The 19,427-nt window shown below is 33.4% G+C and overlaps 3 protein-coding genes across 3 annotated transcripts; 1 reads left to right on the forward strand and 2 right to left on the reverse strand.

Annotated features, from left to right (window-relative positions):
- The first annotated feature begins 233 nt into the window (after positions 1-233).
- LOC110730001 lies at positions 234-1,947 on the forward strand. The gene is made up of 2 exons (XM_021909784.1): positions 234-799; positions 884-1,947. Exons 1-2 carry the CDS (start codon positions 668-670, stop codon positions 1,256-1,258), a joined length of 507 nt encoding a protein of 168 aa, XP_021765476.1. The 5' UTR covers positions 234-667; the 3' UTR covers positions 1,259-1,947.
- Positions 1,948-2,568: 621 nt separating this feature from the next.
- LOC110730266 (probable serine/threonine-protein kinase PBL19) lies at positions 2,569-6,171 on the reverse strand. The gene is made up of 4 exons (XM_021910054.1): positions 4,816-6,171; positions 4,267-4,527; positions 3,645-3,767; positions 2,569-3,273 (listed from the first exon to the last, which is right to left on the reverse strand). Exons 1-4 carry the CDS (start codon positions 5,209-5,211, stop codon positions 2,869-2,871), a joined length of 1,185 nt encoding a protein of 394 aa, XP_021765746.1. The 5' UTR covers positions 5,212-6,171; the 3' UTR covers positions 2,569-2,868.
- Positions 6,172-10,058: 3,887 nt separating this feature from the next.
- LOC110730267 (novel plant SNARE 11-like) lies at positions 10,059-19,136 on the reverse strand. Its single transcript, XM_021910055.1, has 10 exons — positions 18,139-19,136; positions 16,825-16,917; positions 16,189-16,282; positions 15,789-15,826; positions 13,366-13,454; positions 12,777-12,856; positions 12,290-12,346; positions 12,068-12,160; positions 11,913-11,987; positions 10,059-10,450 (listed from the first exon to the last, which is right to left on the reverse strand). Exons 1-10 carry the CDS (start codon positions 18,213-18,215, stop codon positions 10,361-10,363), a joined length of 786 nt encoding a protein of 261 aa, XP_021765747.1. The 5' UTR covers positions 18,216-19,136; the 3' UTR covers positions 10,059-10,360.
- Between the last annotated feature and the right edge of the window lie 291 nt (positions 19,137-19,427).

Genomic DNA, 19,427 nt, shown 5'->3' on the forward strand with positions numbered 1-19,427 from the left:
ACGGTGAACTGGCAGTTGAGAACGTGTACGTGCAACAAACCGAAGATATTCCACCTCCCATGTTCTCATGTGCTAGCAGTCTGTGCTACATACTCACTATCAGAACGGCCTTGGGTGGACCCTCTGTTGCAGTCGGCAGCCTACATGAACACCTATGCACCACAGTTCTGGCCGATCCCCTACGAGACAACCTGGGCACAGTGGGCACAGTACGTATGCCCTAAACTCATTCCGGACGGCACAATGATACGTGGAAAAGGTCGTCCAAAGTCGAAGCGCATACGCAATGAGATGGATGACAGCAACCGGCCCCCAACCAAATGCAGCCGTTGTCACCAGCAAGGTCACAACCGCACTACTTGTCCATCTAGACCAACATAGGACCTAAGTGTATATGTGTTATTTGATATAGTAGTATGTAGTGGTGTTATTTTGATGAAACAGTTATAATTTTCTACATTATGTGTTATTGTGTTCAATTCGATGAATTTTATTTTGTACGTTGGATGTTCGAGATTTCCTGTTTATGCCTTTCAATCGAAATTAGTATTCAATATATTGTGTTAGTGTTTGATGTGTAACGTTTTCAATGAACAGATATCATGGACGTACGGGATAGGACACCCGAACCTGTTGACCCTTCTGTCATGTCGTTCAGGGTTATCCCATGCAGGGCGTTATGGATCATGACGATCCGTACATGGTGTGGTACAGGCTTATCACACGCCGTTTCATCAACCCCAGCTACACACCACCGTCCACCCATTACCACCCGGCACATGACGTCATTAGCGGATATGTGAGTTTCTTTTACTATACTTATCATCCTCATTTTTTAACTTTTTTAAATATCATGTACTTGACTGATCGATGATTACTACAGGCGGCGGATATGGTGGCGATGTATGATGCACTGTCCCTCGCCCTTACAGACGGACCCACCAGAGCCCAGGTCCAGCGGATGCGAGATATGTCCGCGACTTCCTTACGCAGACATGGTCACGGTCATCTCATCCAACAGCGGGACGGTGATGATGGTAACTCCATCCATTCGCGGTTCGACCCCGGCCAGAGTAGCAGTGGAGGTGATCCTACGTCGCACACAGAGGCAGAGGAGTACATCTTCCACAGTTCTGCACCCTTCAGAACCCAGGAGGACGCATCGTCCAGCCAGCTCACTCCCCCCCTCGCGCCGGAACCCATTCACCACCATTCACCATTACACTCGGCGTCGTCCAAGACGAAGGGACGACAGTGAGGCTAGGGAAGGGTTACACCAAATTGATGAGTAGTGAACGTATTGTATCATTGTTTTGTCCTTTTTCCTGGAATGCTGCATATAACGATTGCATTATCAATATAAGACATGCTGGTTGAATGAATCTGTTTGTACTTTGAAGTTTTGTTTGCTTATTTATCCAAATCGGATTTATGTCAGTCAAAATAGATCCTTCAGGGCTAATGTACATTAAACAACAGACATTTGGAATCCATAGTCGAAAATGGGGAAGAAAGGATGGCCCGTGGTGGTTAATGTGGTTGTTCATGGTGGTTTTAGTGTTGTTGGTTGTGGTGGGTGGTTATCGACGGTTGTTGAATGGTTGGGGTTGGTGGTGGAGCTGGTTGAAGTGTTGTTGGAGGTCAAAAGTGGTGGCAGATGGTGGTCGATGGTGGGGGTTGTTGGTGGATTATGGTGGCAAGAATCATAGCAGGGGGTGGTGGGTGGGGGCAGAAGAAAGTGGCAGATCAGTGGCAAAAGGCTGATTCCGCTGCTGTTTTGCACACCAGCAGAGAAACGCTGTCCCAGACAGCGTTTTAGGTTGAAAATAAGACGTTGTCTGAGACAGCGTTTTAGGTACAAGGAAGTTTGTACATAAAGCGCTGTCTGGGACAGCGTCTTTGGTATAACTGTTTTTGTTTTTTAAAAACATTTTTATAAATAAAAGGCAATTACAAAAATTTTTTAAAAAAAAGGTCAACAACAAAGACGCTGTCCCAGACAGCGTTTTTAGGTTGATTTTTTTTAAAAAAAACTCAGGCATAAAACGCTGACCGAGACAGCGTTTTAGCCTGGAAATTTAGTTTGGTAAATACTTTTGCCACGCAACCATTTTGGTTAATATTTGCCAAAATTGGCTTACTTTGGAAAAACGTCCACAGTGCAATCATCAAATGCTTCTACTGTGGAATGAAAATCTATTATTATTAACCAAAAGATCTTTGAGATGCTTTCTTATAAATAAAAGCAGTCTCACAATAATAGCATAATCACTTTAATAGTTCAATAATAGTATAATCATAGTGACACATAATTGTTTGACCATTTTGTAATAACTCTATTCAACAAAGGACTAGCTAGGTACCTAACAAGGGTAAAATGAAGAAAAAGTTTGTATTTTCCATTTTCCCTTCTTATACTAAAAAAAGGATAAATTCGTCATTTAGCTGACTATTAGGTAGCTAACATGCCTAGCAATGACTCGATAACTATTATTAATAAGTAATAAGAATAAGGTGAATAGAACAAAATCTTTAAGTTGTGCTTAATGTAAGAAGCAATATCTCATGGACGATAAACAAATGCTAACATAACAAATTTGATTATATACAGACACAAATGCTGCAATGAAGCAGAAAATCAAGGCAAATGATCTGATTCATTACAAACTCTCCGCAAAATAAGCTTAAATGAATCAAAATCAAATGTACTCACTTAATCATTGAACCTAGAGTTTTAATTATTTTCTACTAAAAATGACTGATAAATACATAATTTTTGGTATTTGCATCATATTGTAAGACTTAGCTTACAGCATGATCATGCTTTACTTCTCTAATAAATTGAATCTTAATTAGTAGATAATTCCTCTATTTAGCTTTACTTGTTTGTGGGGTGTTTACTCGAGAAGAGCTTGCTTCTGATTCTAGGACAGCCCCTTTCAACACCTCTATAATTTCACTCATATTGGGTCGTTCTTCTGCTGTCTTGACCAAACATCTATCTGCTAACTTAGCTATTTTTCGGGCAGTGCTTAAGGGATACTGATTTCGAAGGCGGAAGTCCATCATCATGCTAAACATCTTACTGTCAGCTGGAAACTGTTTCACCCAGTCTAGCAGTTTCTGCTCTGAGGCTGGACGATTCCTCTCTATGGCTCGTCTACCAGTCAAGATCTCATAAAGTACCACCCCAAAGCTGTAAATGTCACTCTTTTGCTTTAAATGGCCCGTGTCAACATATTCCGGGGCTGCATATCCAAATGTTCCCACTGGCTGAAAGTTAATAAGCAAGACGTGTCTTCAGTTCAATTAATCCCAAAAAATTTAAAGTTTCATCATAATGTTTTAAGTAAACACTTTTCAAGTTTCAATATTCTAGAGGTTTCCATGTAATCTTCCTAAACTCGCCCATACCACAGGCCAGCCAATTTGATTTACTCTAACTCCCAAGGAAAGTTGGCTGTTAATATAGAACTCAGTGATAAATCTACACAAATTTATTATTAAGCTTCTGAATTAACATTGTAGCCAAAAAAAACTAGACTATTTACTTTAAAGGTTGGGGGTGCAGCACACAAGACTTCTGTTTGACAATTAGATTAAATAGAATAATATGTAAGTTTACGAATAGCAATAGAACTTACCGCTGTTGACACATGAGTGGCATCCCCACTCGGCCCTTCTCTAGCCATCCCGAAGTCAGATAACTTTGCGTTCATATGCTGATCCAAAAGCACATTCGAAGACTTAAAGTCTCTGAATATCACCTGACAACAACAACAAAAAGAAAAAGTTAGTGATTTAGTCCAACATCAACTGACCAGTAACACTTAACTTTTGTTTTCAGCTGAGTCTGCCCATACTCCGGATAACATAACAGACAGTAGAAATGGAAGGCCACGCATCAACCTCCATGACATTGTGTTTTCAAGCTGAATGAGTACGTCAGTCTTAGATTATACCACAATAATTCATTTATACAAATTACTAGTATATATTTGATCATCAATTGGTAAGTTCAGAAGGTTTAATTTATCAGATGTACGAAGTATTATCACATTATGCACTAGCACAGGCGGCTCATTAGGCTTTCTCAAAGTTGTATGCAGATTCAGACAGATAAATTTACATATAGACATAGCAATAATAAAATCTCTTGATTTGACTCGAACACTAAGGAAACATAATCAGTTAAATGCTGCTACTCTAAGACACATAACAATATAACATTGCAGTATTGCACCAGCAGAATGATCGAAATATTACCTGAACTTCGATTCCATCGTGCAGATAACTCAATCCTTCGGCAGCATCCAACATTATCTGTAACCTTCTTATCCATGGTAGAGCAGGAAAGTTTTTCCCAAACAAATGGTGTTCCAAACTTTTATTCTGCATATATTCATACACTAACAGCCTCTGAATTCCTCTTTCTCCATCTACAGCACAATATCCTAAAAGCTTTACCAGCTTAGGATGATCAACAACGCCGAGGAATTGAACTTCAGCAAGAAATTCTTTGTGGCCCTACATTGGTTCACCAACACAATTCAATGCCAGGAAAAAGAGCTACCATTCTATGAACATTGTCAAACAATCACAAGATCGAAATCCTGCCTCGAAACAAATTTAAGCACATGATTTTAATATAAGTCTAAGCAAGAAAATCCGACAAAAGGGCAAATGCAAAGTATACAAAATCAGATAAGAGGGCATTTAAAGATAGAACAAAACAACAAAGATATCGACACACAGATTTACGTGGTTCACTAACAATGCGACGAAAACAATAAAAAGGTTGTATTCAGTGAATACCTGCATGCCATATCTGTTAAGCTTCTTAATAGCAACCACAATAGGATCACCCTTGCCATTAATAGGCTTAATTGTACCTTTATAAACACTTCCAAAACCACCCTCACCAACTTTCAACAACTTGTTGAAATCATTTGTAGCTTCTCTAAGCTCATTATAAGTGAAAACCCTCAAATTATGTTGCTTCTCTCTATATAATTCTGGTATACTTCTTGATGATGAGGCTGAATTTGCCGATTTTGATACTCGATTATTTGATGCATTTGAAGGATTTTGATTTCTTAATTCAGGAGCTGAATTTGATTGCTTCTTTTCTTTACCCTTCCTCTTGAATGAGGTGAAACAATTCATCTTTGAAATTTTTAGAAATAACCTCTCAATCAACACAATTTTCATATAATTGTTGATTGAACTTTTTTACATCACACCCATGTTTTTTTTTTTTGAAAAAAATAGTTCAGAAAAATGGAAAATTGAGAAGACTCAACTGAGCAAACTTGAAATTGAGAAAAACCCAGTTGAGGAAAAAAAAATGAAATTATCAGAAAAAACCAGTTCAGAAATAATGAAAATTGGGAAAAACCCAGTTGAAATTTTGGTCCAAAATTTGTGAGAAAATAACAAAACCTAGATCAAAGTAAACAGAAGCAATTTCTGGGCACTTAAAAAATATAAGTTGAAGCTAAGAAATGAAAAAATACAATGAATTTAGCTTGATTTTAGTATAATACAACCAAAGTACAAAATTTTGAGGAGATTGAGGTAACCCCAATTAAGAAATTGGTCAAAAAAATGTGGCAAAAAATAAACCAGATGAAATTAAACAAGTAAAAGGAAAAAAATTGTGTAATAAACTATACTTGAAGTTCTAAACAGAAAAAATTTCTGGGAATATAAAAGGAAAAAAAAAAAGGTGGAAAGCTCTGAAAAAAAAAATTTGAAAGGAGAGAATTTTCTTGTCTAAGAAAATTGTCACACCTTTAATTTTTTTTTTTTATTGTAGTGATGTTGGTCCTAATCTTAATGTAACAAAAATGATATCCAATTAAATGATAATACAAATAATTTAATAAGTACCAAATGTGAAAGCAGCTGAAAAATTCCACGATGTAGAAGGAAGGAAACAGGGGAAAGAGAGAGGATAGAAGAAAGTATACCAAAAAACAGGGGAAGAAAATAATAAAATATTGACCATTGATGACGATTTGTTGAATAAAGAAGAAGAAAAGATCAAAATATAAACAATTTTATTTGTGTTTTTTTGGATGTATTTCACAACTGTTTTTGAGATCAATTAAAAACATTCACACAGACAAACAACAAAAAAAAAATCATTCAACTTTAAAGGTTTTAGGTAAGTAGGTAACCATTTGTCCATTTTACTATTTCATCTCATCACAGTAATCAAACACATACATTTATTATAATATATATATATAAAAGGAAACAAAAAGTTTGAAAGGTAATAAAGCCAATAACAGTTTAGAATTTACGAAATATTCAATAAAACCGCGTTTTATACGGAGTATGAAAATTCAGTTTGAATCGCTATATCACGTGCTTTTTTTTAAGGGTTCGTTTGGCATTGCTTTGATTTCCGGTTTTTTTTTTTCGTTTTCTAAAAGTATATGATATGAGTCCCATAATGAATCAAAAATTATATAAACTTATTAAAATTATGATAATTTTGAAAACTGACAACTGAAAAGTGGAAACACCTTTTTCTTGTTTCCTGTTTTTGGTTTTTGGTTTTCAAAAAAACAGGAAATTGAAAGCCAAAACTGTTGCCAAACAAACCCTAAGTTTTCAGTTTAATTTTTCCTTATGACCGATTTTCCCTTCATTTGCAACAAACCAAAAAAAATTTTTAAAAAAAAACAAAAAAACAATAATAGCAAAAAATAAAATAAAGTAAATTTCAAGTATGTGTTTTGTTCACCTTATTAAACGTGAAATTATTGGAATCAAATTTATCTGGATTTATTAGAACTTATCTGAACTCATAAGACCTATAAAACTTATTGATTATATTAAAATTATTGGAACATATTAAAAAAAAAATTAATGCTGAATAAAATTTTTACTTCCTCTGTCCCTTATTGATAGTCTCATATGGACAATTTTCACAGGAATTAATAAACATAAATAAGAAGTAGTAAAAAGTGCAATGAAAAAGTAAATCTATATTGGATATTCAAAAAAGTAGAGAGAAAGTAATAAAAGTACACTAAAAAAACAAAATTTACATGGAAAAATTTAATTTGCACAAATATTGTTGCAAATTAGAGAGAATTTTGGTAAAAAAAAATTAATATTAATGGTACATGGGAAAAAAAAAAGACTATCATTTGGGACATAAAATTGACCTAAGGAACTACTCGTATTATAAGGGATGTAGGGAGTAGGGAGATCTTATTATTTTTTTATTTTTTTTATTATTATTTTATTTTTATAAGATGACAGAATAGTTCTTTTTTTTTTTTTTTTTTTTTTTTTTTGAAGACAGAGTATAGTGTAATTAAAGAGAAGTGTCTCAATGGCTATGAGCTAAAAGCATCCACAATGGCTAGCTACATGTACATGTAGCTAAGGGTTGCTACATCATTATTTCGCAAGCTACATGATTTAAGCTATAAGCTCTACGACAAGCTATTTCTTTTGTAATTTTATTATGTCCCTTATAATGACAAGATATATATATATATATATATATATATATATATATATATATTAACAAATACATAAAATACACGGAGTATTAAACAAATAAATATAATAGCATTCACTAGAGTAAACTATATAGAAATTGCTAACAAATCCTTATGCATAACCATTGTAGATTTGTAGATGTCATATGAGTAGGTTTTGAAAAATAAACCGTGGTAATTGGGATCTTCTTCACCAATACTTCACGTGTGGACCCTAAAGTTTTTATGTTGGTTGTCATTATCTAGTCATAACTCTACTAATGGTCTTTATCAAGAGCAAGATTGCCAAGATGATCACATTATTTTCTTTTGTATGCTATTTATTATGGAGTAATTATTACATTTAATTATTTTGATGGTGTATAGTGTATTTGATGTTATTTTCGCACTCGTTTTCATTTGCTCATCAAATAGTCCAACATCACTTGGGAAAATAGTCATGGCTGCATCACAAAACTTATTTGTTTTTCAATTACATGACTGAAATACTCAAAGTCGAGTTTTACTCGAAATTATATATTCTAATCTAATTTAAGGCTGCCTAACTCATACCAAATGTAAATTTGTCGTATTAATTTATAACATGCTAATTGAAAATAGACAAGATTTAAGGACTTATTCTTTTTGCTTGAAACAAGTAAATTTGGTCTGAATTTTTAAAGGTATGATCTTATTTGAACTTTTCTTATCGGGTCTGGTTTGATCTTATTTAACAATTTGACTAAAGGTTAACCGCATTTTAATACTAATCTATATTAAAAAAAAAATCAAAATAGATCTTGTTGGATTCGCCTCATGAACTTTTTAAAATATTTAATTTTTATATATAAAAAAAATTAATGCGCAATAAACGATATTTAACGATAAGTAAATGATAATAAAAAGTTCTGATATAGTCTGATCTGAATCTTTTAATTTGGTCTGATCTGATCTGAATTTATTAAAGAATAAGCAATAAGTATCTAAATTAAGTCGAAGAGAACAAGTTCTAACTCAAATTTTCATCCAATCAAAAAGTTGCAACAATGGTAGATTTGGAAATTTTTTTGGGGATATAGTCAGCTAAATTAACTTATTTTCTCTGTTGACACACATTGACTTTTTTCAAGGGTATAAATTTTGTTACGTAATGTTAATATATACGAGTTAAATCTTTTATCAGGCTTTAACAAAAATTAAAATACAATTATTATAATATAATTTTTTATTTATTAGCACAAAGCATATGTCAATTAAATTTCTAAAATTTTAAAATACAACATTACTTCTTATTTATGTTTTACGAATACATGTTAATAGTCGTTACTTTCATAAGGGTATTTTTTATTTTTGAAGAGGAAAAAACAAAAAATAAGTTTTTTTTAATGAGAAAATATATTACTTCGCAGATGAAATTTCTTACTTGCTTAAAAGATCATACATTACCACTAATATAAAATGAATAAAAGATTATAGTTTGCACCAAAATAATTTACTAGTAATTGTTTTACAGATAGGACTCTACCTATGAATTACCCATGACCTAATTACCTAAAGCCTAGCAGCACAACTTTCTAGTTTCTACAAGTAAGAAGTAAGCAGAGATCTGAATTTAAAAAAAAGAACTAAGCATAGATTCATAGAACTCTTTTTCTGGATCAGCGTGACCTAATCACATGATCCATTATGACATCACTAACACCTTTCACCAATCACACCAATTACTGTATAGTTAAACAACGTTGTTAATCATATTAATTATTGTTAATCATGTTACTTGTTCAAGTTGTGTTTTTCTTTATCTCCTTAAACAGCAAATAAAAGATAAAAGGAACATAGACCAAGAGTCCAAGACCATGTGAGGCATCCACAAGACCACAAGATATAATACTCAAATAATTCACATTATTGTTCACGAGTTGTACTAATCTAAAAAGAGGCCACTATCCCTTTATGATTATCCGTAGTCCTATAGCCCAGTTTACACTTTATTAAAATTCGGCAGAAGTAGTACACACGGGAAGAGAAAGAGATAGCAGATGGGTATGCATACCAGCAAAGAAAGTATGGGACAAATTCATAGAAACACTTCGAAATGGTATATGTAGCTATCTATTGGGGTCGGAAGAAGTAATAATTACTCCCTCTATCCCCAATTGTTTGCCCCAAACTACAAATTTACTTTATTAAGGTTTTGGGCAAAAAAAGGTGCACATGGATTGACACAAATATCAATGAGGAGAGAGATAGAGAGAGTGCAAGTGGGAAAACATGCCAAAAGTAGTATGGGACAATTTTTTGGAGACACCTTAAAAAGGAAAGTGGAGCAAACAATTAGGGACACAGGGAGTAAGACTTAAACAGCTAGTTTTAAAACAAAAACTCATTAAATTAATTGTAGTCTCTCATAGGTACATAAAATCCGACAAAAGTCGAAACAACAGAAAGGTGGAAGTATAAAAAAAAAGTTGTGGGGAAGAAAGAATTTAGGTATGATTATACAAAGGTTGCGAGTCATGTGTGAACGTGCAGTTTAGTCATATGAAAATGACAAACTTTCACGCTAATACAAACATAGGATTACAGGAATAATTAATATTTTGACAGCATCACTTACACTGAACCCTACAAAAGAAAGTTTGTTGATGTATGCTGGAATATATTCTTGGCAAGTTGTTAAGTAAGGCTCCAAATCAAATATATTACAAAGGCCAAAGTACCGCCAATATGAACATATTCTTGACTAAATTACTCGGGTTCCGAAAAGACCTTGGTGCAGTCAAAGTCTTTCACACGGCTCATAAGATAGCAAAAGACCAAAGTAAGAATCCTAGGAAGCATCTTCTTTGGTAGGAACTTCAGTTTGGAAATGAAAGCAGTCTTCGTGATTGAGCCGGTGGAGCTAATCCAGGAATATCTCGGATGTCTTTGTTGTGTGGGTTTATAATCTGAAAACAATTTATGTATGCAATGTAAGTTCACATGTTTAAACTTTTAAGTTGGAAATATGTATGAACATGATACAAAGACTTGGCACTTGCAAGTAACAAGTAACAACTAACCAAGATATCCCTAAACAGAAGGCAAGGATGCAGATGGAAAACCAGTAAGATTAAAAAGTACATAACCTTAGAATGGATAATAGGAAGTTTCTTTTTTAAAAGGCTATTGAATGTGGGTGTGTGGTCATCTCTGGTATGTGCAACCACAAGATTGCAAACTGCTGCCACCATAATTTTTTCCAAACTACCATTATCCCCTACTAAGTCCCAACCTCTCTCTCTCTCTCTCTCTGACTCTAAGCTCGGTAATTTGGGGAAACTATTATTTTTAAAGGGTGAAGTAACCAAAAGTACTTAGTAACAGCCCCCTACACAACATAATCCATTTTTATGCACAACTACATTAAATAAATCAGAGCTAGTACTATATACAAGTTGATTGCCAATTTAATTCAGTTAAAGGAATCATCAAACCTCAAGAATCACATAATAAATTCAAAATGGGGGAGGTAACAACTCTTAACAACAAAGACATTTTTGTCCCCAAACTTCAGCCATAATTAAGCTCAAAGTCAAATTGATGATAGCTAAAAGCAAGCTAACAAAAGCAAACAGCAAAGTTTGAAACGCTAATAAAGATCCAGATAACAGGGAAAGCAATTTAAGGTTTCTTTCATTCAGATCAAAATCAGAGGGGGCATAGCATGTAAAGATTTGTGCTGAAGAAGAGGTAAAGGAGCATGATAACCTACATTGCTTGGGTAGGCCAGCAAGAGACTAGCTACTTTTGTCACTATATAGTACGGAACCATGATAAGGACAGTGCTAAGTAGGGTTTTCTGCGCATATAAATATCAATTAAAAGTCTATTGGAGTACTAATTAAACTCCTTAGAGAACCATACAGAAGTGGGTGGGGTAATTCAATTGATGACGAGACAAAGGCTGTCAGACCGCTTGATCTTAATTTTCTCATTATTGGTTGACCACATCGGCACATTCTCTGAATTTGAACTGGGGTTCTGGGAAGACTGAAGATTATTATATTCTGTATTTCAAAAACTGTTACAGCCTATTCCTTGCATTCTCTATTTTGAAATACTTCCGAATATGATAATCTTGAAATCTGACAAGTAAAAACCAGAAGCTGTTTCTGGTTTCCATATTCTTGTTTACACTTGAAAAATAACATGGGCAAACATCGAAACATGTGAAAACGATGGAAAGAAAATTTGCAGTTAAGATCCTATGCTAAGTAGTTAAAGATCTAAAAATCAAGTTGTAATATAAGTTTTCTTTCTAAAGAACTTCACTCCAAGTAACAACTCCTAGAGTCTAATCATTTTTTTGGGAATAAAGACGAAACCACCAACATAATTAACATTATATATAGGATAAAAGTAGCCAACCTTCGCAATGATGATGGCTATGACTCCAAGCACTATGAGGAAAAGCAAGGCCATGATACATTTATCAGTAGCAACCTGTAGAAAGTTGGAAGGGTAAGTAGCCATAACGCATCCAACATAATCAGTCAAAGAAATAAGATGAGTGTTGAAGAGACCTGTCGACCGATTTCCTTGACTAGCTTCGAAGCTTTCTTGATCGAGAAATTTATGGAGTCCAGTTCATTAACAATCCTACTCATTTGATCAGTCTGCAACACTCCCAGAGGTTATTGCATTATATTTCATGCATGAGATTCTTCATAAAGAATCTCAAAAGGAATGGATAGAAGTTAAAGCTCCATTTCAACCCCAATAGAAACTTCAACTATGTTACATACCTGGGCTTTAAGAGCTTCTGCAGTTTCTGTTCCTACATTAATTGTCTCGTGAACAATCTGCCTCAAACAAATGAAAATATTAATTATGCATATGATTAACTAGAATAGTCGAGAATGTTAAGAGTATGGAATCCCATGTATGATATGTATATTGCACTGACAATGCAGAGTGACAGATGAAAGACATGATGATAGACGAGCATTATTTTCACATTAAACTCCACTATATTAAAGTTATTAACAGGACCTTCTGGATGTAAACTTTACATGTTAATTTCATAAAGTTTTAGAATCATTTTCAGAACACACAAAGTTTCTCCGATTCCTTTAAAAGCAAACTGTAACAATTCACATTTTGAGCTGCATTATTATTCAGATTAGGTAGAAGTTTTTCAAATTCCTCATGGATATGCCCATAAGAGTGTGATCAGACAAAACAGTTTGGTTCTAAATCTGAGATTAAAATGCAAAAAGTTAATCACCAAACCTTTTTTCCTCTATCAATGGCTTGATCAGTTTCATCCATCATTGTGTTTCCACGATCCATCAGCTGCTCATTTGTCATAGCTGCATAATGCACAACCAAGGTTACAAATGCATAAATGATACATGAACTTACAAAAAATTTATAGGACGAACAATCAAGAGAAAGGTAAACACAAAAAAGAAATTGCCTCAAAAGAGAAGAACTAAAAATTATGGAGTCAAAGGTTTACTTTTGTCCATGATCAGTTATTATATGTGAAGATATGTATGTGTTGAATGTTTTTAATCAAAATGATTGACAAATTTCTTACTGACATCAAATAAATGAAAAAATGGAGGATACTGTTTTGCACAAGCTAAATATAAACTCATAATTATTAGACTTAAAAGTTGATGTATTTCGCATATAAGATATAAATACATGAAAAGGACGTAGTCCAATGCCTGTTGGATTCATAAAGCTCTAAGTCATAACTCTTGATAGTAGAACAATGATGAGAAGTTGAGAATAACAAAGGAAGCCACAGCGGCACAGCCCACCAGAAGCCACATGCCAATAACAGTAGTTAAAGATTACAGCATTTGCTTACTGGATGCTAACAAAACATTTTCCTCTCCTACCCCTTCGCTAGGCCCATCAAATAGTTCAACTCGTTTATTTTCAAGATTGGAAGCATATCTGTTCACAAATTTAAATCCAAGTCAGTTATTAAAAGGCTGAATGCACAGAGATTTAACAGCATCTGAACAAGTACAAAAGTGCAGAAAACACCATGACATTGTAAGAATCCTAATATAAAATTCAAAAAAAGAATAATAAGAAAAACAGAATTGAAAGCAAGGTGTTTGCCAAGAACAGGTATATGAGATTTCAATAACCCTCACAAAAAGGGAAACAGAAAAGATATGGAATGTTACAGACTTACAGATGCAAATATATTAAATAGAAATACTTAGCATGTTGCTCATTTTATAATAAGCATTTGGTCATGGCCTAATTAATGAGCATTGCTACACAAAGCTACACCCAAGAATTTTTTTTATATATTTTTTTCACTCATGCTTTCCAATACAAGAAAAGCGGAAATTCAAACTCAAAACAAAAACCTAAGGATTATGGGCATCATGTCTGTAAACAATAAATCAATTAAATTAACAACCTACACATACAAATAAAAAGTTCCCTCCATTATATCAGTCCACGAAGCAATAAATTCTAGCATTACAGAGCATATTTTCAAAAGAAAAGATAACTTATCAGATAATTCCACTTTATTGCGTTGTGCTTTCAGTAATTCTACTTTGATACCCTAAGCCTTTGAAGTTAATTTCACTATGGTGTTCTTTAGTTTGGTAATTCCACTTTGATGCCCTTTGGTTTGGTAATTCCACTTTGATGCTCATTTTTGTAACTTCTTTAGCCTTATTTATTTGTAGGGGAAACAAAATTGCTATTTATCAGTCTCATAATTAAAAAAATTCATGAGATGGTTTATGTTTATTTTGTTTTTGACAAGGATGACTCTGTTTTTAGGAAATTTCCCATGTCTAAAAAAATAGTGGAGGTAATTGTTTATTGAAAAGTAAAAAATGTGATGAGAGAAAAAATAATATTAACAATAAATTTAAAAAGTAGTAGTGAATATATGTGTGTGGAGACCATGAAATGAGAGATATATAATAATAAAATGTAGAGGTTTTCCAAATAAGGAAATGTAACACTTAAAAAAAAGGAAGTAGTATGAACAAAATTTGATTTTATTTATTTACGGAGAAGGAAAAACAAAAAAGGTAATATGTATAGATACCATGAAATAAGAGAGAATGAAAGATATAATAATAAAGTGTAGAAGCTTGCCAAAAAAGGAAGTGTAACACTTATAACACTTAAAAAAACAGAAGTTGTATGAACATTTATGGAGTAATAACTAGAGAGAGAGAGAGAGAGAGAGAGAGAGAGAGAGGTCAGATTGAAATATAGAGAAAGAAATTGGGGAATTGAAAAAGAACTTCAAGAAATAGGTTTGAATTATAGAAAGATTTGATGATAGTTGAATGTTGTTCAATGAATTGAATTGGTTGGTTGGGGGACTTCATTAGATTTGGTGAAAATAATTAGATTAATCGAGTTTATGAATTGAATTGAATAGAAGAGCTTTTTTTTTCCTTACTTCGATACTTTTTTTTTTAATTCCTTATAATGAAATATGACTAAAGAAAATAATTTTTGTTCCAAAAATGAACATTAATATAGTTTCAGGTCATCAAAATGAAGAAAAGTATAAAAGTGGAATTATCAAACCTCACGGCACCCTTGTGAAACAAAATTTAAAAGTTCAAAGCAACAAAGTGGAATTAGAGAATCTATAGGGCACCAATGTAGAAATTTTCCTCAATGGACATGATAAGTAGGCAATTCAATTATCAAACCTCACGGCACCATAGTGAAACAAAAATTTAAAAGTTCAAAGCACCAAAGTGGAATTAGAGAATCTATATGGCTTAGACGGTAATTTGATCCTACTATTAGAACTTCCCCTTCCTTTAGATTGACATGTTATGTTAATGGATACACTAACACATGGCGATGAGATGTTAACAGTCAATGTACTTTCAGATTTTAACATTCATTTCTATTTATGTTATGATTCTTATAAGATACTTTCGAGAAGGAAAAAAATGGTTCAATCACTCTCAGCAATCTACATTCACACTTCTTCATGTAATAATGTAATTAGTGTCAGGTGGCAATAACTCAGGATGAGAAAGTAGGGGACTGTTTCAAAAATTCAAGATGGCAAAACGATTCATATTTTATTAAGGTAACCTATGATCATATTATTAGTAAAATCAGCTCTCTTTTCACATGTTAATGCAATGCTGTTATCAACTAAAACAAGCATATAAAAATGAGTGCGAGAAAGGACACACATTAAGGTATTTGATATTTAAATTTATATTTCTGATAGTTATGTGAAGAACGGTCATAATAACGTAAAATAATTCGACTTACTGCTTTTTCAAAGCAACATATGAATTCAGCTCCTTGATCTGCAAAAAACCATCAAAAACATAATCAGTGCTTAAGGAGTGAAGCTAAGAAGATCCACACCGAAAATAAATGCTTCGTGATAAAGATCACCAAATAGAGAGGAAAAGTAAAAACAAACCTTAAGCATCGAAACAATGTTTAGGGTTAGTACTTCATCACAACAATGTACATTAATACCCCTCCCTATTCACAATTTAATAGTGAATTTCCCTAATTAAACACTACTTTTTATACCTTCACCTGTTATCTAACCAAATATAAACATCAATTCTTGAAACTACTTTATTTTAGAACATCTAACTATCTAAGACCAAAACACTTATGCTTTAACATTAAAGAAACATAAGTAAAGATGTCTAACCATAGACTGTTTTCTCTCATTCAATGTCTTGCTGGTGTTTGGATCATTCCTGCTTTCCAAATTCTTCACCTCTCTATCAAACTCTTTAATAAGCCTGAGAAAATAAAAAATCAGCTTCAGTTGAGCAAGAAGGACTAAAAGGAGGCAAAGCCCATAAGACTCATTCTTTAAGCATTGGCACATCATTACCATCAGCTAAACTTCATTTAAGAAAGACAGGTTACAGACTAACACAGAATGCACATTTATTATTAATGAATGCAAGATTCAGCCAAGTTCACCATCAGGCTCATTAAGCAGTTATCCTCCTCACAATTCACCCTGAATTTGAATAATCAAGTTTATCCACAACACTTATGATCTAGATGCTAGCTGCTGGAGAGTTGTGAAAGCAAATACGGAGTATACGTATTTGTGCTCATCATGCATAAAAATCTCATAAAACCAAACTGCTAATGCCATCTGTTGATGATAAAACTGTAAGTTTTTTGTATGAGCCAACAACACCATCAGGTTCGACAAACCAATGGTGAAAAGAAGGTTACATTGTAAGAATAGTTCGTGGGATGCATGCTATTCTTACTAGATGAAAGAAATACAGATTGCCCATATGGAAAAGAAACTTCAGACAACTACCTTTTACACTCTCGCATCTTATCCGTGAGCTCTTCCAGTTGCCTGCTCTGTCTACTGGAATCCTTGATCTTCTCCAACTTTTGAAACCCATTTCTGTTTCAAAGATATAATCAAACAAAAATTTGACACAACTGTTCATTGCTAACTACATCTATAACTCTATATAATCAACTTAATTTCATTGAAACTGAATAGATGAAAGACAACCACAGACACAGGACATGCGTAAATAGATCAGCAAATGAATATGCAGCCAGTTAATTGATTTCTAATATTTTAACGCAGTCATACCAAGTGATAGTATAAGCAAGAACATTCCCTAATATGCATTTGAAAAGTTGCTGGTAGCAGAATTCTCAGGAAAGGAAGAACTAAAAGTGTTTCATTCCAAAAGTTGTATACCAGCCCAAATGCAACATATCAGCAGAAACATGTTGATTTGCAGCTTTCAACACTAACCATCCTCAAGTTGCAAATGACCAATACGCATCAGTTTTTACAGTCAAGGCGAAAAGAGACATGTGCAGGCTGATAAGTCCAATATGATTAATACACGAATCATGCCACATTAACCACAACTCTTGATGCAACAATAGAATTAAATATGCTTTAACTGTGCATCATCATTACTGCAATCGATCCAAGATTTTAAATTATTTGTTGATTCCATATTACCTTAATTCCACTTGAATGATTAAAGCACACGCACGGGTGTCTTACGAGCAGTAAAGAAAACAAACAGACACTAGATTTTGTTACTTGGAAAAGCAATTCACTTCATTTGAAATCACTTTCCTAGTAAAAATTGTCACTACCACTCTCCCCTCTCCCTCTCACCCAATAAAAAGCGAAAGCTGGTAAGGCTCAATTCATCAAGTTTTCAAGAATATTCGCCACTTGGATATCAAAAGGCTTTCATCCTTGAAAAGTCAAGTAATTCCCCCTAAACAGTTGGCAACCATGTGCTCCATCAAAGCTAATTATAACGTAGAGTAATTAGCTCCAATCGAAAAATGGCGAAAATTCATCCCTATTCAGCATTTTTAGCAATACATTTTTCCAGAATCTAACTAACACTATACAAATCTGTCTGCATAAGCTTATTACAGTATATACAATACACATCAAATTATCAGGCAATTGCAACTCGTAAGCAACGAAAACGAAGCACCAATCAAATCTCCGACACTCATACTAGATGAATCAAAAGACAGCTTAGAACAATTCACAATGCATAAACTTATCAACTAAGATTATTTAAACAAAACATAATAAACTTCGCAAAATTAAGGAAAAAAATGACATATATCTTACGATAATGCACGAAAAATATCATTGATTTGTCCGTCAATCTCGCCGAGCTCCTCGCTAATCGCCGACAACGACGACATTGTCAAATTCCTCAAAATGTCAACTCGTTTCTCCTCTTTCTCTCTCTTACTCCGCTGTTCGTCGAATCAAATGACAAACAAATGTTCAACAAAAATGCAGATTATCTCGCCATTGTTGATCAAACTAAAATTCGAGCAATGATGAATGTCAAATTTTCAAAAAATTGAAGCGGCAATTGTAAACTAATTGAATCTGATTGTGCAGGAAAAATTGAATTTTGTGTTGGTGGACCAAAAATTGGGGAAAATTTAGGATCAAAACAATGTAGGATTTGGAAGATCGAAATCTAGGGTTTTGAAGATCTAATCGTTGCGTTGTAATAATAATTTAAGGACACAGAATTTGGAAATGGAGAAGGTGTTTTTCTCTCTCCTGTTTTCCTTATGTTGTTTTGTGCTGGTCTAATTTCCATTGATTTTCAAGCTATTTTCTATAATTTGTTATTTACTCCGTAATACTTTTATTTTTTTATTATTATTTATTTTTTAAATTCATTTTGTTGGAGCGAGAATTGGGCCGATTAATCCGTTGTAGAGTGCTGCAGCAACTTAGCGAGTAGTGAGCAGTGACTATTGTGTAGACCCATTAGTCCATTACTACTAGCCTATTAGGTCCAATTAGTCTAAGGTGCACCCTTGTGCACCTTAGATAGGTGTAACAATGCAGCCCAAAAACCTAATTACACACAACCCAATTAAAAAAAAAAACCCTAAAACTAAAAAACACGGAAACAACAATACAACCACTCATACCCAATACACCCACCCTCACCCAATAAATGTAACGTCACCTCCAAACTCAATACTTTTTTCTTCTATATGATTTTCTCTCTCCTCTTTTTCACTTTCTCTCTCCTCTATTTCATTTCCTCAGTAAAAAACTGCAAAAACATTAATGGACATTAGAGAAGAGATGCAAAATCAAAAGGATCCTCCCTAAAAAAAAAGCAATTTTATGTAAATTTCACTTAATTTTGTTTAAAATTATATGATTATCACTTAATTTTGTTTGAATATTTATTCGATACTCTCGATTGTTCGAAATTTTTATTGAAATTGTCAAAAAAAAATTAGTGAAATCAAACGGATACCTTATGTTCACATTGCGAAATGTATATGTTCATATTTTAAATTCTTATGTTCATGTTTTGAATCCTTTTGTAAACTTTCTGAAATGCTTATATTCACTTTCTTAATTCATATGTTCATATT

The sequence above is a fragment of the Chenopodium quinoa genome, unplaced genomic scaffold (assembly GCF_001683475.1).
Source record: "Chenopodium quinoa cultivar QQ74 unplaced genomic scaffold, ASM168347v1, whole genome shotgun sequence".
Taxonomy (NCBI): domain Eukaryota; kingdom Viridiplantae; phylum Streptophyta; class Magnoliopsida; order Caryophyllales; family Amaranthaceae; genus Chenopodium; species Chenopodium quinoa.

Coding starts and splice junctions, on each gene's coding strand:
- LOC110730001 (XM_021909784.1), top strand. CDS start 668: ATGCAGGGCGTTATGGATCATGACGATCCGTACATGGTGTGGTACAGG. Junction 800..883: donor ATGACGTCATTAGCGGATAT/GTGAGTTTCTTT, acceptor TGATTACTACAG/GCGGCGGATATGGTGGCGAT.
- LOC110730267 (XM_021910055.1), bottom strand. CDS start 18,215: ATGTCGTCGTTGTCGGCGATTAGCGAGGAGCTCGGCGAGATTGACGGA. Junction 12,857..13,365: donor AAATGTTTTGTTAGCATCCA/GTAAGCAAATGC, acceptor TGCATTATGCAG/CTATGACAAATGAGCAGCTG. Junction 12,347..12,776: donor CCATTGATAGAGGAAAAAAG/GTTTGGTGATTA, acceptor TGTTTGAGGCAG/ATTGTTCACGAGACAATTAA.
- LOC110730266 (XM_021910054.1), bottom strand. CDS start 5,211: ATGAAAATTGTGTTGATTGAGAGGTTATTTCTAAAAATTTCAAAGATG. Junction 4,528..4,815: donor TTAACAGATATGGCATGCAG/GTATTCACTGAA, acceptor GAACCAATGTAG/GGCCACAAAGAATTTCTTGC. Junction 3,768..4,266: donor ACGATGGAATCGAAGTTCAG/GTAATATTTCGA, acceptor TGTTGTTGTCAG/GTGATATTCAGAGACTTTAA.